This window comes from Neolamprologus multifasciatus, chromosome 3 (assembly GCF_963576455.1).
Source record: "Neolamprologus multifasciatus chromosome 3, fNeoMul1.2, whole genome shotgun sequence".
In the NCBI taxonomy this organism is placed as follows: domain Eukaryota; kingdom Metazoa; phylum Chordata; class Actinopteri; order Cichliformes; family Cichlidae; genus Neolamprologus; species Neolamprologus multifasciatus.
In genome coordinates this window covers 14,232,133-14,249,733 of record NC_140441.1, presented here as the reverse complement: position 1 = coordinate 14,249,733, position 17,601 = coordinate 14,232,133, and the positions used below count along the sequence as shown (strand labels likewise).

General features: G+C 42.9%; 1 protein-coding gene across 7 annotated transcripts in view; it reads left to right on the top strand.

Annotated features, from left to right (window-relative positions):
• Positions 1–17,601, top strand: part of LOC146521731 (nuclear factor 1 B-type-like) — an 82,475-nt gene that overhangs the window by 51,631 nt on the left and 13,243 nt on the right. For 4 of the 7 annotated variants that reach the window (XM_085149444.1, XM_085149462.1, XM_085149433.1 and 1 more), the window contains 2 exons: positions 2,436–2,524; positions 6,013–12,985. In XM_085149444.1, coding sequence (XP_085005570.1) covers positions 2,436–2,524; positions 6,013–6,145 — 222 coding nt within the window. In that variant the 3' untranslated portion in view covers positions 6,146–12,985. Of the gene's footprint in view, positions 1–2,435; positions 2,525–6,012; positions 16,876–17,601 lie in introns of those variants that run through there. The other 3 variants (XM_085149468.1, XM_085149477.1, XM_085149426.1) reach the window with 2 other exon arrangements.

The window sequence follows — 17,601 nt, the reverse complement described above, 5'->3', positions numbered from 1 at the left end:
GAATAAATGTTTGTGTCGGCTTAAGGAAGTCTAAACAGTCCTCGCATTGATTCATCATGCTTCTGCTTGTCGCAGTTGTTTTTGTTTTCTGTGGTATGATTTAGCGGCCTAGGATCTGGCCCCGTGGAGCGGAGAGAGACACCGAGCCAAGTCCCTCAGGACTAAACACTTTCACCGAATGCTCAGTCATTGTCCTCATCTGGCAATGATGCGTATTGTGTGGGGGGTCCATAAGACTTTACTGACGATGTCAGTTATTTGGTTGAAGCCGTTTCTGGCTAGGCTCGGTAGGAACGAGGACGAGAAGGAACGGGAAAGAGACAGTCAAGGTTTTGAAATGCAGTCAGCATTGTGTCTGGACCGTGGAGGTTCAGTCTCTGTCTGTATGTGTGATTGATAGAGGCCGTGACTTCCATTGAATCTGTTTTGCATTTCCTTGCCACTGCCAGAGATATTAAATAAAATAAACCAAAAGCAGAAGGCTCTGATGGAACTACAGTTTTTGGAATACCCAAGTCATTATTTTAGCCCCGTAGCACACACATGAGTTTCCTGATCATCATCGAATTACGAATTATTGTTAAATTTATATCTCATTGCTATAAAAAAGCATGTCTTCTGTGATAACTTGCTAATAAATTAAAAAAAAAACAACTTCTCACCTCATGCCTATTTTAAAATGTCGCACCACCGAAATAGAGATCCTCGGACACAGACACACTAATACTAGGCTTCAAAATGAAAACACAAAACAAACCACCACCACACGCTCTCACACCTGCTCTACGATTCCCAGGCAATGAATGTGTGAAAACCCTCCATTCATCTCTCGCCTTGGTTAACCCCTCGAGGGAATGCCACCATCTAGCATTCCGCAGGGAAAGATCCGTGATCAGATGTCATTTGGTATTATCTAAGGAAGGATTCTAATCCACAATCTGCCTGCATCTGTTTGCTAACGTTCCCCGGCTCCTTCCCCTTTTTTCCCCGCTGCCCGTGCGACTCTGATGTGTCGGTGCCAGCGGACAGATGGCGAGCCCCTCGAGGAGCGGTGGCACCGAGCGTCTGGCCCAACCCGCGCATTCTCTCCAAGCTTTTGTCAGGCTGGAGAGTGCGGGAACAGTGTGGGGGTTTGGTCTCCCAGCATTTGATAAATACTGAGAAAACACACTGAATGAAACAAGTTTGCGTTGTTTCCTATTCAGTTTTATTAATCAGCCGCTCAAAGCAATTCATCAAGTGAAACCGATACGTTAAATTGAAACCAAATGACTGTTATTGCGTCACCGTTGCTTAAAATGAATTCCCTTTGCTGGTTGTTTCTTGCCATTACTTCACATTTGTTCCAGGAAAGATGAAGGAACACAACGCAAACATCCCTCAATTTAAGTATGGCTTAAGTAGGAAACCATCAGCCCCCCCCCCCCCACCCCTCCCTCCCGATGTGTTCATCCAGGTGCTCGGAGAAAAAAGAACACATTTCTTGACCGTTGCAAATGGCTCTGAATATTCAGCGTCTGCGTATATCTGATTAAATCCCTCTTAAGAGCCTCTGCAAAACGTCTGCCACTGCACGAGGAGTGCTAACAGTGCAGTTTTATCCCGATGCATTACTAAATGAATGTGTTGACCACAGGGCAAGGTTAGGTTGGTATTGGCAGAGATAGCTCTCAGCTGGATTGCCGACACGTGCGCTCGCATAATGCATGCAAAGGAGACACAGTTTGTGCGTGGCTTTTTTTGTTGCAGTAATTTGTAATCTGTATGTCAGGTTGGCATGTCTTAAAACAGGGGAGAAGGGGTTAGCGTGCGCGTCGACGCGTGCGTGTATTTGTGTGTGTGTGTGTGCGGGCGAGTGCTGTAACTTCATTGTAATTGCGACCCTTAATCAATAAAAACAGTTAGCTAATGAAAAAAGTCTGCATGCTTGAGGGCATGCGTCCTGAATCTGAAAGTGCACTTAGAGTGAAGCAATCATTATGGACAGGGTGCATGCATCCAGTGGATTGCATGGCTTCATTGGTTTACCAGGTAAAATGAAATAAATAAATAAACAAAATAAAACAGTAGAGACTGCTCACAGATGAACTTCCTGTATGATGCCACTCACATTTTCTAACTAACTAACTTCGTTTTGTTTTTTGTTTTGCTTCCAGGTTAGCTGTTTCCACTAACTGTAATGCATGCTTTTTATTTTCTGTCTGTTTCACCTGTAGCTGTTATTTTATCTCACTAAGTATTAAAAACACACTGACTCAGTTTTCATTCTTAGGATTCATTTTGGAGCCTTTTTTTTTTAAATCTATTTTTTATTTCCCGTGCTCCTGTCCTAGGCTCTTTTGCATGCATGTGTGTATACAGTGTTGAGTTGTAGTGTAATCTGAAGTGGAAGTTGTCTTGGCCCAGTGATCTGACTGCTAGGTTTCAATTGACAGCTGAGGAAGTGTGACTGGAGCGTGACTCAAAACGGCAGGCATTATGGCCCCAGTGCCACTGACGACACTTTGGGGATTACTTGGCAAAGGTAACCTTTTCATTCTTTCATGCCGTCTCTCTCTGCCTCTCTTTCAGCACACGCACAAACACACAACATATAAGCATTGAAATGAGTAACTCAGTATAATGTATGATTTCCTTGATTGTCTCCTCTTTACGTTCACATATAAACGCAATTACGGGACCAGTAGCCGTGGCTGTTATCGCTGCAGATGTTAACCTTTTGCGAGATGAGGTCATGCCTTTGACAAAACACACGTTTCCTTGTGTCTCCCTCATGTTTTCTTTCCCCCGCCCCCTTTTCTGTTGCTTCATCTCCTTTTCCATGCCTTAATAGTTTTATACATTTCCCAGTAACTTCTTGTTTTGCACTTGAGAATTCGATTAGCAGCGGAGTCCCTTCATTCTGTTTTCCCCAGAACCGACTTTTGTAAATGCACACGAACACAAACCACGAGAGGAGAAGGTCATATTTTCTTTTCATATCTGTTGGAAAGCGATGAATATAAATACCAATATTATATTTAGCTGCATAACTCTTGCAGTGTGATTCAGCTTTTGAAACAAAGCCTTTCTTCCTCTTGGATTCATTCTTAATAAAAGCAACAAAATAATGCTTTGATGTAACTAATTTGACAAAGCATGTGGAAAATTTAAAAAAGGAAGTCATTTCAGGTCAGATTGTTAGCCATGTGCGGTTAAGTTGCTCGCTGTATTTAAACAAGCTTAGCTTTGTTTAACTTTGTGCTCAAGTAATGCTTTACTCTCTGTAACTTAAAGTTACAGACCCCCCACCTTCCCCCCCCACACACACACACACACACACATACACACCCCTCCTCCCTCGCTTCCATACTGTATCTCTCCCTCTCTGGGGGAAAACCTGAACCATTTCACCATGCTAGAGCGAGCAAGCTGAGCTAAGCCTTTTCCTGTTACGTCTCCCCTTTCCCCTTTTCCCTGGATATGTACAGTGTGTGTGGGTGTGTGTGTGAGTGTGTGTGTGGGTGTACAGGTCATTTTGCGCTCGCTGAAGTTACAAATGTTTTTACAAACACAAACGCACACAGCAGAACCCCCTTCGAAAGGCCTCCTAATGGGCCAGTAGAGATAGCAGAGAAAAATGTCCCCCGCTGCAAGCCTGAGGTCTCTTTTTCCACTCGCACTCCAGCTCACTCCTCCTCCTTTCGCCATGTGACTCGTACAGTAATAAGAAAAGATAGAATAGATCCCGACTGGATTCAGTTTACATTATTGCGAGGACGGGGACGGTAATTCTATTACACTTTTTTTTTTCCCTCTTTGATGGATTATTTACGCCCAATCGTTCAACATACAGATGAGATCAGTTTGATTTCTCCTTTATCTTGCTCGCCCCTTTAAATGGGGCGCTTCGCTAGGCCTCTTCAGTACTAGCCCTCAAATTAAAAAGCTGCCAGACTCGCATGTTGCTATTGTGCAGGAAATGGGTCAGCAATCCATTAAGATGCCATTAGATAATCTAATTTAGGGAGCTAATCCTTAAACGAAGCACGCTATATGGCCAGGCTGTGCTCGCGGGGAGTAGAATTAGTGAGGTTTGGGAGCCGGACAGGGCAGGGGGAGGCCATCTTGAAGGTTACCTAAGGAAATGCGGCGATGGAGGTCAGGTTTAGCCGTGCTCAGAGCTGCTCGTGTGGAGACGAAATCTAGAGGAGCTGCACTGATGCAGGTTAAGATTGCAACAACAAATAGCTTCAAATAAAATGTTTGTCTTTATGTTAGGTCTTTTTAATTATTTAAAAGCTACAGGGGACAAAATACCTGACTTCCTGTGAATGGGCCCCTTAGTTCCTGCACAGTTTGAATTGCAAGTTCAGTCATACTAATGAGGCAACTGATCCCCTCCCCACACACACACACCCTAATGCATGCACAGACACTGATGCAAAGAGTTATTCTGTACTGTAAAACAAAAAACTTGCTTATAGGATGCAGGTGCGGACAGGCAGCCAGTTTAAAACTGATCTGTGCAAAACAAAAGTGCATTTTTGTAGCTGTTTGACCCCCCACACACACCTGAACAATGTAAGCCATTACCTGAGAGGCGTTTCATAAGAAAAGCGAAACACTGCGAGATAAAAGAAGGGAAGGAAGGAAGAAAGAAAAGGAGAGCGCTGCAGTCCTTGGCCGCTCTGTGCGCTCTTTGTTCAGAAAGGTAGGAAAAACTTAATCCCCCGTTTCCTGTCCGATGATTTTTGGCAGAGTGAAAGAGAGAAGGAGGGAGGGAAGAGGATAGAACGAGGACGGGCTGGACGGTAAAAAAAAAACTGCTAGAGAGGATTAGCCTTGAAGTCTTTTTTTAACACTTTGCGCACTGAAACGCAACCTAAAACTTGAGTGATGTTTGCTTTTGTTTTGAATGCGTCTCCTCGGCTCTTGTGTTTTCTGTCTTTCACTCTTTATTAGCGAGTCGGGCCTCTCGGGCCGTGAGGTGAATTGAATTTGCACTTCCATTGTTTTAAGTAAAAGAGCGGTGACTAGTGATTTGTAAAAAATGCAGACTGGTTGATGAGTTGCTTTTATGAGCCCAGACAGTGTTGTTCTAATACTGAAGTTTCACAAAGAGTCGAGTCTCTGCACAGGAGCATCATCAGACTCGAGGCTTTTCTTGTGTTTTGTTTCATGTGAAGAAAACCCCCAAAAAACAAAACCTCCTTGTCCCCTTTTTCCATCTAAGCCTGCTTTCCTTTTCTTTCCCTTTTTCTGCATTTTCCCTTCACTCCTGCGTTCCTCACTTTTATCTGTTTCCTGCTCTTTTTTCCATCCATCATGTTTCAGCTGCGGCAACAGCGTGCTGATGCTTCGTATGCGTGCATCGGTTATTGGTGAAAAGTGTAACACAGGTATTTTCATACTTAGCGGGAGTGATACGAGAGGTGGGAGGGGGTTAGATGAGTGCATACTGGGGCCCTGCGGGGAAGAAAAGAGGAAGGGGGGGGGCTAATTATCTGACATCTACGTTGCGCAGCACCCCTCGGGAACAACATGCTGTTTGTTCCCGCTCGCGTTTTCAGTTAGCACCGTTGCTCCCCAGGAACAATCACTGTGTTGTTTTGCCATTAGCGTGAGATGAATAGGGATGGAACAGCTTTGTGTAGGGACCCCCACACTTTTTACCCACAACCACTCCTCCTTCACCGCCGCCGCCGCTACCAATCGCGCTCCTCCTCCTCCCCCCCCATCGCGCTTTTCTCCACCGCCGTTAATGCACAGAAGAGCGGCTGCGTCACGGCTCTCTCACACGATGTCCTTCACTGGGAATCAAGTGGGATCCCCTCGGCTTAGTTTAACGAGCTTTTATTTTGTTTATCTGCGTTTGAACAAACCAACAGCGAGACCACGAACCTCAATGGCAGCAGAGCTGGTCGTTAGCGAAGCAGCGTTCAGGATAACTGGGTGAAAGAATCAGATTTTTACTGCAAACGGCACAGGAGTAATCTCTTTGTCTCTCTCTGTGTCTCTCTGTCTCCACAGTCCTGGTACCTGGGCGAGCTTAGTTCCATTCCAAGTGTCGAACGGGACTCCGATTCTGCCAACAAATGTCCACCAGAACTACAGCATAAACATCATTGGTGAGCCCCTGGTCCCCGCCGAGACAGGGAACTGATCACACAGAGGCCGGATGACCCCCAGGGTGGATAGATGGGTGGGGGCGTTGGTAGTGTGGAGCTAGCACTACAGGTGTCCACAGCCATGGATGAAACCAGCAAAGCAGCAAGCGCTGCATAACCCTCTCTACTATCCCCCCCCAACCCTCATCCCAGCCCCTCCTTGTTCCCTCCCCACTCCCGTCCCTCCCGATGATGGACACTGGCCCTGAAGTGAAGATGAGGGTTCGTTCAGAGGAAAGAAGAAAAAAAAAACCCCAAGAAGCTTCAGGTCTGCTGTCTCCTCACCCCGGCCCACACACACACAAACACACACACCTACCACCCACCAGTCAGTTGTTGTGTGTTGCAGAACTTTGCAATCCATTCAGATACTGTGATGTATAGATGCCTTAATGTTTTATTGCATGACACTCTAGTCTCTTAGCGGCGATTCCTATTATTTTTCCATGTTGGAGGAAGATGTAAAATCTAGATTTACAAACACACCCACACACACGCATAAGTGAGGGGGTCTGCATATTTGACAACCTCTGCCTGGTGGATGGCTCAGAGACTCTAAGCTCTCCAACTGAGACCTCTTGAGAAGAGGCTTTCCCGCATCAAACGATTCACTGTGTGCACCATAGGAACAAAAACTTGTGAATTCAGAGTGTTTCTTCTTCCATTTGATTTCAGTTTACTGTGATACGACTCTTTGTTCAGAAAAATGTGTTGACTTTGTTTATTCTTTACTGCTACTTACTTCATGAATTAATGTAAACACTTAGGCCCCTTTCAGACATGGCTTCACGGGTTTGTCAAAGCGATTAAGACACCGGTAACTCTTACGTGAACGCTTCTCACGGCAGAGCCGCAGACAGCCTCGGTATGTGCAAAAGGCTTGCTGCATTTGTGGCCGCAGGATGTGCCCGGCGATATTTAATTCTCTTCGCCGCCACAGACCCTGTTCACAGGAGACATTTCCACATGACAGGATGATGGCTCAGTTTTCATTAAGTGTACCAGTAGGTCATGGCAAGCTGGGCAGTGAGCAAGCAAACGCAACAGCAGGACTTCCCCGACCTTTTTACTTGGTCTGAGCCAGCAGCATCTCTGAGATGGGCACAGGATGTTCTTCAGTGGCAACGCTGGACGCCAAAAGCAAACCCTCCTGGCTGAAAGGGCAACAAAGTCTGCACAAGTTAGGATGGGTGTTGGTGGGGTAAACTGCCATCATCTGGAGCGTCATCCAGCATCCGGACAGATAGCAGTTCCTGTCCTGTGGGGCATGTTTTGGCTAAAAACCGCACCAGTTCACAGCTTTCCAATTGAAAAGTGATGGTTAAGAGGTTACCTAGAGCGTTAAGTGGTGACACCAGTGGGTCCTCACAGAACATCTGCATGTTGCACCCTTTCCTGCTTTGATATGTTAAAATATCTGCTGTGAAAACAGTGAAAACGCCCTCTTCTGTACGGTAAACTTGTGCGTGCCTGTCCGTCAGTACGACTGAGACCCGCGCCGTGTCGAAAGCTGCCCGTAAATGTTAAGATGCTGTCAGATTAATGGAGAGGAGTGCATGTCTGAAAGGGGCTTTATGGGTAAAGGTTGAGAACTCTAAATGCAGTTTTCAAAACAACACTAAATGCTAGGCTTGAGATTGGACCCCTCACGAAAGAATTAGCATCTCCTTTAAAAAAAGGATTATAAAAAAAAAAAAAATGCGACAGAGGCAAGTGCAATTGAATTTTTGAAGGGAAGCTATCAGTCTGTCAGCCCTAAGACTCTAAAGGAAGGGGGATAAATATGAAATGTTTTATGGGTAAAATGTTTGAGAAAACATCTGAATTTGATTTCAGTCACGATATCCGTCTCCTCGCGTGGAAAAAAGTTTTAAAAAAAAACAAAAAAAAGTAAAAACATTAAGTAGGAAAGGCAGTTGAAGGCGAGCATTAAAGCTACCTGTGCAGCGCTGAGCAAAACCAGCACTTATTTTGAGCCCTTCCCATCATTATGGGGAGATTTTTTTTTATTTATTTCAGAAAAAAAAGAAAAATCGTAAGTAAAGAAAACGAGATGCACATAGTGCGCATAAATGTTCACGATGAGATCAAGAGCATACGCATTTGGCCGACAGCTTCTAAAGCTTATGTTTACGGAAAAAAAAGAAAATAAGAAGTGTTAATTCATGGGAAAAATTTGTATTATTCATGCAAATGTAGCGTGGGCTTGTGGGTAAAGCTACAGTTTGTGCAAGTTTAACTCTAAAGTGGAAGAGGTTGAAAGCTGAAATTCCGAATCCAGGTGGTGGCAAATCCCCGAAATCAAGAATTGCGCGTGGCGTGTTCACGGCCATTGCCTCTCCAGTCCAGACATATTTATATACGAGGAAAAAAAAATCTCTCCAGTACTCTTAATTTGCACGATGACATATAGTCCACATTACGTGCCTTGCCTTTGAATATAGAGACATCACTACACTTGTTTTTTGCTGCATTTATCATTATAGAAAAAAAATTAACATTTTTATGATAAGAATTGTTTTGTACTCTGAATGAAATTGTTGATTTTTAACTTCATGTACTACTCTATGTCACAGTTACATTGCATATCAAGGCTGTGTATAGTTGCCGTTTTAAAGTTTGTAATCAACCAGCATTTTTTTTGTTTGTTTGTTTGTTTGTTTTCAGTATTTCGGTGGTTTTTCTAATAACCTGTCATCTTTTGTTTTCCTTGTTTTTTGTTTTCAATGCTCATTTCGTTCATCTTCCAGTTACTATTGCGGAGGGTGGAATTCAGAATTATGAAAATTATGCAATACCAAGTTTTGCCTATGTAGGTAGTGCTTATAGATGCGTCAATTATTAGAGGCTAGTTTGGAGATAGATAATATTGTAATGCATTTATTTTGTTGATATCGTTGTTTGTCGTTGTTGTTGTTGATGATGTTGTTGTTGTTGTTGTTGTTGTGGGTGTTTTTTTCTTTTCCTTTTTTATCGACCAAAGTGGGGACTGCTTCCTATGCAGTGTGAGACAAGGTCTTTTTTTTTCTCCTTTTTTTCTTTCTTTAGCTTATAGGCCTACCGAACGACGGTGAGACATGTTCCCGTGTATTATGAATTTGGGAGATTTGGGAGGAGGGGTGGTATTTTTCTAGAAGTACTTATCTTAAAATGATGCACTCTTGGGCTTGCTGCGGCTGCAAAGTCACTGATTGGTCTACTGTGACTCTTACTTTCAACTTTCCACCTGGGGTGCTAGCGCGTGACCTTGAAGGAGCTCTTTTTTTCTTCTTCTTCTTCCACTGGAGAGACAGCTTGACTTGAGCGCGACAATCATTTGAAGAAATCATTTTTGCGTAGAATCCCGTTCTGTCTCGGCTCCCCGAGAGCCGCAGCCGATGGCGTCGCGCGCGTTTTTTCCGAATCTTTACGCCGTGCTATTCTAGATGTCGCCGAATGCAATTCCCAAGTAGATGCCTTAAACACATCAGTGAAGTGGCCTGTGACTGCGCAACAATCACACACCGACTAATGCTAGTGAGACCTGTTGAAATCAGTTCCAGACAGGCTCAAGCAAGCCTTTAGAAAGTATTTTATAAGTAGTAGATTTGTATAAATGTATATACGATATGCACATATGTCAATTCCTGAGACGCTTCCCTAGCAGAAGCCCCGTAGAGTATGTTAAAGGAAATATTGGACTGCAGGAGTGTGGTGTCTTCTAACTTCCTGTCCAAATGCCCCCAGTAGAAGCTTAAATAGAATCCACTAGGAGAACAAAATCTAGCACTTAAATAGCACATAGGCAATCATCTCCCCCACCCCCCATCCTCGTCCTACAGTGTTCAGAAGTCAAACTAAACCTCTCAGGCGTATTACAGGGCATTATTTATATCAATCGATACCTTGCCATTTTTATTGTAAAAAAAAAAAATTCTCGCAGAAAGCTGCAGCGCAGCCAGTGCTGCTATGACACCTTTTGCACTCTTTCCCTGCAATCGTGAAAGAAACGTTTTCCTTCGGAGAGTTCCCCCGAGAGCTCTCTGGCGCCAGCAGAGGGCTAAGGAGCAGAAATCGTTGTTAAAAAGTAATCCTCAAGTCAAGCTCAATCTCTCCGTCTTCACCCAGATTTCTCACGCAGAAAGAAAATGTTTGAAAAAAAACAAAACGAAAAAAAGTCACCCCGTTGTAAGTGCACTGCTCTTTTTTTTTTTCTTGGTTGCTTTTTTTTCTTTTAAAAGGAAAAAAACTATAAGTGCTTTGCAGCCTTTGGCCATTGGAGACCCCACTGAAGTGCATTGTCCCCAAGTGTGTGTGTGTGTGTTTGTGTGCGCAACTTAAAAGTGTGTCAGGGTCACTGTGCTGTTGTGCTGGTGTCTGTTTGAAGAGGAGACTGTACATAATGGTAAATATCCTGACTGCGTCGATAGCTGCGGTCTGCGAGGCTGAACTCTGCTTTGGCAGCTTGAGCGTGCGTGCAAGTGCGTACGCGGTTAAATTTCCGAGCTGGATGTATGATCGAGTGCCTCCGACACTACACAGCGATAGAAGATGAGGGTCTTTCTGTCGAGGAAATGAAAAAGCCTGCCGTAGGACAGGAGTTTGTACACTGTAAACTTTCGGGGGAGTTCTTTGAAGCCCACATTTGTAAATGTTCATTTCTGGGGAAAATGAGTCAATTCCATTTTAGGAAAAAAAAAAGAAGAAAAAACAAACAAAAAAAATGTTTTTTTTTAATTTGGATTTGTTTGTTTCAGAGACTGGATTTGAGTTAGAACTCTCCAGGTTTCTCTGATTAGTGTTTTCATCAGGTGTTCCTGTATGTAAAGATAAAAGAGGGGGGGTCGGGGAGGGCGTGTGTATTCTGTACTGATCCATAAATATTAAGAAACAACAACATTGAAGGCTTTTTTTTATTCTTATTAATATTATTTCTGAACTTGGTTAGTGCTTAGATATTTCCACTTGGGAAAGACTTCATGAATATTTGAATTGTTGTTCTTTCAGTAGTGTGGCCATAGAGCGTGTGATGTGATTTATCTCGGGGGTTGGTTTTTTTTCTTTTCTTTGGAAATGGGTGTGAATTCTTGTCCAACAAGATTGTGGTGTGAGTGTGTTTCTTGTAGCAGCTGGGAAGTAAACCTGTAAGGCAAAGGCCCCAGTTTGCACCTGACCTTAAGTGAGAAGCGGGGTCAAATCTGCAGTGACAAACGTCCTTGATGAATCTGTCGGATTTTATTTTATTTTTCCCTTTTTCTTCTTGTTCTTAAAAGAAAAAATTCACAATTGTCGCAATGTGATTGGTGCTGCATCTCACCGTATATCTGGCAAGTTTGGAGCCGTGCGCGTCGTTCGCATGAAGGCGATGCTGTTTTAAGAATTTCCTAAAAGAAAGCATCCACTCATTTTGCACTTTTGTCATTTCACACGTTGTCAAATCCTGATGTACTATAGGAAACCCTCCATTCACACTACAAACAAATACTACATGCTTTTCAGGTGCTTCAGATTAGGGTACTGTACCTTCCAGCTGAGCTAGTGTTTTCGGGTTAAAAAAATCAGTGTTCAACCCATCAGCAGCTTCAAGAGCCCCCATTCAGAGCAAATGCTGAGACTGGAAAGTATTATTACACTGATCGCTGCGATCGCAGAGAAACAGGACGACTTTATGCAAGGAGGACCTGTGGCACTCATGCAATATGTGAGATTGTTCCTTTTTAGCTGAATGTCACACATTCTGTAGGGACTGAGAGGCTTGTACACATGCAGACTTAAGAGAAAACTTCATTTTCATCCTACATAAGCAATATACATCTTCCATACTTTGGCTAGCTGCTAGTCACTTGGCATCAGGTTGTTATGAAACATGAAAAACCAGCATTTTTACAGGATGTAACACTCACCAAAAGGAGACTAAAAGATAGCAATGCAGTGCCTGTTCAAGCTGTCCAAGTGTCTGTTGTATACAATATGTAGAATGTGATAGACTTAACTTTCCTACGTGGCGAGAAGAAAACGGCGTCACACCGAGCAGAATGTGGCAAACGCATCTGAAAATATGCTCTTTATCACTTCTTTTGGTGGTTTTTTTGTGATTTATTCATTTTCGAATTACGTCAGCACACGATGCCCACGTCGGATTTGTTAAAAAATAAATAATAGGAAATTCTTCTTTTTTCTTTTTCTTTTTTTTTCAGGGAGGGAGGGGGGAGTCGGGCGGGAGGGTCAGTGCTACATTAAGCGCAATGACGTAATTTCTTTAGTCACCATTTTTCTCTGCAGGGCTGATTTCTTTTTGGGTCTTGTGGCACTTTTACTTCCCTCTGCGCACACATTTCTATTTTAGGAATCATGGTGGAATCTATATATATATAAATATATAAAAGGAACAACAACAACAACACCAACAAAACAATATGTAAACAGTCTCCAGTAGTGATCGTAGTTACACTGCAAGTGTGTGCAAAGGTCTATGTATGTATCTGAATGTACGTTTTAGAGGACTTTTGGAAAACCCTTTTTTTTTTTTTGTTCTTTTCATCTTTTCATTTACAGTTTAGGAGCCACAGGTGTCCATTGTGAACTGTATAGCAAAGGCCTTGATATCCCTTCTTTTATTGATTTTTATCAACGCCACCCAATAGGCGATGCCTTCAAGCTAGTTACATTTGGTGCAGGGGCTAAAATTGCCACAAGATTAAAATCAGTGTAAATAAGGCTCAACTTTTTGTGATTGTTACTGTTATATCCAGCCTATACTGCTAGCAGCTGTTTTTACTGCAGTCAATTACTGGAAGTGGATATATTTCCTATGCAAAACTGTTTAAACAATAAAATGAGCTATGCTACAAAAACAACTTCATTACTGTGGCTCTTTCTTGTGTTTATTTATTGCATTTGGTCCTTGCTGATTGTGAATGATTGCAATTTGGCACATAAAACTCCCAGTTTGATATCTGGTGACATTAACTGATGAACAAGTAAAGTGACACAGCTGATGTCTGTATTCAAGACAGCTGGCCGCAAAGCCACCTTAAATTTAAAGGTGGCTTTGCATGTCGCACAGTTCAAGCCAATGTTTTCTTTATTCACATTTAGACCTGCGTGCTCGAGAGGAAACTGAGTGTTTGCCTTACAGCTATTCTTTGTATATATGCTCACCTTGTTATCTGAAACTTTGGCCATGTTTAATAAGAGCATCTACTCTCACTGGCCTTTTTATTAGGAATTGACTATGTGCACGTTAGCATATGCTACTTCCGGTGCGGAAACTCCTGTGGGAGCTTTGTTTCCGGTGTCCTATTCGCGCCCTGTTTACGGTCCAAAACAAGTTAAGCAAATGAATAAATCAAGCGGCGATTTACATTTCTATAGATGTCTCGGGCATTTACCCAATATATCTGTAAATGATGTTCATCGACTTGTCGATACTTATCCCCGCGCCTCAGAGCAAAAGAGAAAAGGATTCAAATGTTATATTTCTCAGCTGTCCCTCGTTTATCGCAGGTGTTATGTTCTAAAAATAACCAGCGATAGGTGAAATCAAGTAGCCAATTTTATTTTTTGACGGTGCAAAACGTTTCGTGGACATCGTGGACATACAGCACTGCACTTCGGAGTCACACTGCTAGCCATCGATGCAGCGATTCTGTATTGTACAGGAGAGACGTCACGGAGGAGATCGTCTGCAGCGATCAGGACGCAGGACACAATGTGATGTAAAAAAGCATGCAAACTTGCACTAAAAAAGCTGCGAAACAGCGAGGTGAAAGGTGAACCGCGTTATAACGAGGGACCGCTGTAATTTTGAAGGTAAGTCACAAGGTACCCTTCGTAAATACTAATGTATAGAAACCCTTACCAGCAATCGTTTATTTTTTGTGTGGCTTTTTTCACGGTTCGTTAACATGCTGTGTGGGTGTGTACTTGACTAGCTGATATCGACATATGGGGGGAAACATCTGGTTAGACTATTCTTCACCTGTAGTTTGAATGCTGAACATTTGCCTGTTTAAATCATAAGACCAGTCACTATACAGAGATGTGCTTCTGAATGTGGACGATGTGTCTTCTGCTGCAGTTCTGCTTGTGTTGAGTGATGTAAACAACTGATCGATTTAAACTCTTTAAACATCAAAATTGATCATTAGATTTTTTTATGAAACAACAATCGCGAGTGTTCCCACCTTCTGCTCTCTGTGACTTAACGCGATCTTTTTCGAGTTTTCACATCAATTTTGGAGTATATCTTCGCAGTAGCGATTGACCGCAAAGTAAAGCTACCGGAAATGTACAACCCCACATCCGGTCTCAAACCAGGAAGTTAGCATTTTCTCGTGCACAGGGTCAATACCTGTTCAACTCCTCATTAAGACAAACATCTCATCAGCCAATCAAATGGTAGCTACTCAATGCATTTAAGAACATGGTCAAGAAGAGCTGCTGAAGGTCAAACCAAGCATCAGAATGGGGAAGAAAAGATCATTTAGATGAGCTGCTCTTAGTATTTCAGAAACTGCTGATCTGCTGGGATTTTCCCACATTTTTCCCACTCTAGGGTTTGGAAATAATGGTCCAAAAACAGAAAATACCCAGTGGTAGGGTAAAAAAAAATGCCTTATTGATGCTTGAGGAGACTGGTCAGACTACTGCAAGCTCGATTGTTACAACTTAGGTTGCAACTATTAGGTTAGGCACCTTTAAGATGTGGTCAAATGGGAGATTCTCATCATGGATATCGAGCCAATAAATCTGCAGCAACGGTGTGATTCTGTACACCTACACTTCACGTAGGCACAGCTAATGAAGTGAGTGTATGAGTGAAGCAAAGTAAAAGAAGACAATTAACATTATGAGTTCTTTACCTAATTAAGACAGGGCTACACAATGTGAGTGTGTAAAAAGATTTCAGAATACCCACACACACGTGCATCGGTGAGGTGTTTTTGGAACAATACATCAATAGAAGTATTTGCAAAATGCCATCAGCTCAGTGAGGGCACTGACCATATCATTATGGATAATGTTTGTCATTTAGTGTTCGATCACAGGCATCCATAAACTGCTATTCAAATATAATATAGATATGGGTTTACCTGGAACAGACATTTAAAAAAACGATTGCTCCTTTAAAGTGAACTCACTGAGAAAAAAAATCTTGGAAATAATAAAAGAGCTTCACTGAACCCATGCTAATGCTAGTGTACATGAGAGTTTTTGCCTTGTCTGTACCCCTTTGGTAAACACACACATCATCACCTAAAGCTTTTCTCTCCTACAATCCAGAGTGGCAGCCTAATCTAATCTACAACTACCATAATAGAAGACAATACACTATCAGTAGGTATGATGGGGGGGGGGGGTCACTTGGATCTTATAGACGTGTGTCTTCTATGCCTTCTATGTTGAAGGGTCCACAGTATGCATTCAATAAAAATTCATTGCATCACATTCCTGAAAGCAAGTCCCAGAGACCAGAAATCCTCAAAGATGTATTGCAATCCAAGACAACTGTAATGCTCAGGTTCAGGTTACGTCAGGAACATTTCTACGAGAACTCAGACTGGAAGAGGAAAAGAGGGATAGAAGCTGTTGCAAGGGTGGAATAAGTTCAGTGTCAGATCAGAGGAAAGACGACTATTTGACTTTAAGTATTAAACTAATTGGATTTCCTTGATTCTTAGAAGTGTGTCTGTGACAGTTTGCTCCGAAAGCAAACATTAGTTTTCATGTCCTGGAAAGATCCCATGACCTCGCATACCCATGCTCCATAAAGGTATTACTCCAGCTAATCTGCTGTAATGCGCCAATCCCCAAGGGATGGGAGACAGACTTCAGTGCTCGGACCAGAGCACAATTGGTCTGCTGGGACCTCACGGGTCACACAAGGTAAGATCCATCTGGGTCACTGTGTCAAGCACATGAAGCTCTGATCGAATAAGCTTTTCTAATGGGATTGAGGACATTGAAAGAGGCAAAAGTCAGGCTAAAGCGCCAATTAAGTCTCATTACGGACCTGTGTGATGTGCTCAGGGCTCAGCTGGACACTTGATGGCAACAACAGGAACTGTCAGTTGGTGCCCACAAGACCAGGTGCCCTGACTTCAGCACAGGCGCCCTCCTAATGGTGGTTAAAGCGCTGCATGTTGCATACCAACAGCAGAAAAGCCCACCTGGCCTCAGGCACAAACCAGAGTTCATTTGGCTATCATTAAAGAGGACCAACAATGTGGCACGCTGATATAAAATTACCCGATCTATAATGGTAATCATTATGCCATTTATCAAAATTGGCCAGTTGAGTCAACATCTGGCTTCAATAGGGGGCTCTTGTCGGTGAGGGTCTTGGCACAGTCTTGTACCCTACATATTTTCCACTCTCTTTTATCAAGGCCTGCTGTCAGTGATTTGACGAAGCTAAATAGATGATGATTTGGCCCTATTATGTTTCGCAGGACTCAAGCAAACGGGATTTGTTGATTGCTTTTGTCCTTTTTTCCCCCCTTTTCTCTTTCTTCCCATATAGATTCAGGAGAGGTAACGGCGTCTTGTGGCTCTCCAACGTGTGTCTGACTGTGTACCGAAAAGAGGATGGAGAGGGGGAAAGCACAGAGAGTACTCTCACACAAACCTGTGAGTGCAGGGGCTGGACTGAACCGCTGGATTCAAGCCAAGGCCGGCACAAAGAACTCTGTCACATCCCCAAGTTTTATGGGAGGAATATAATCTTGTGTGCTGTTGGAATCAGGTAATGAATGAATCTGATCCTGTCGTCGTTTGGCATCAAAGTACGAGTGTAATGTACTTTATCTAGCAGGAAGTAATTAAGGCAAACTTTGCAGTGATTGATATTACTAGAGTTTGGCGCAGACGCTGTTGACACTGCTTATGATTTCAATACAAAAAGGAAACTATAAAATAGATTGCAAACTGTCAGTGCTGCTCTCTGCAAATAAAACCCACAAGGGGAGAGATTTCAGGAGTCAATGTTTTGCTTAAATGAATTGTTTTGTGGAAATATTGGACTGATACTCTTTCATACTTGTCTGCTGAATGTAAAGCTGCAGCCAGAAGAGATTAACTTCTGGCTATACCTCTGAAGACCATGAATAAACACTGGACTACAGCTGAAGGGATTCAAGAGGTGGCTGTAGCTCTGCGGGTTCTCAAAGTCTTATCAGAGTAGCTCAGTACATGTAACAGGTTGAGTTTTTGGAGTGCTAAGTTAGCAGCTAATGCTACCTAGCTTTGTTAGCAAGGCTCAGGCACAGACTGAATGAGTGTGTTACAAAAATACACATATTTTCTATTAGCGCTGATAAAATTATACTTGAATTTCAATCACACAGTGCTTGAACAGGCACCAATGCCACAAGCATGGTTGAGAGGTCCAGTTCTGTGATTAAAATTAGCTGAGGTGACACCTAGCATGTATTGGCATCTAACTTAAACTTGCAGTGTGTAAAATCTCACC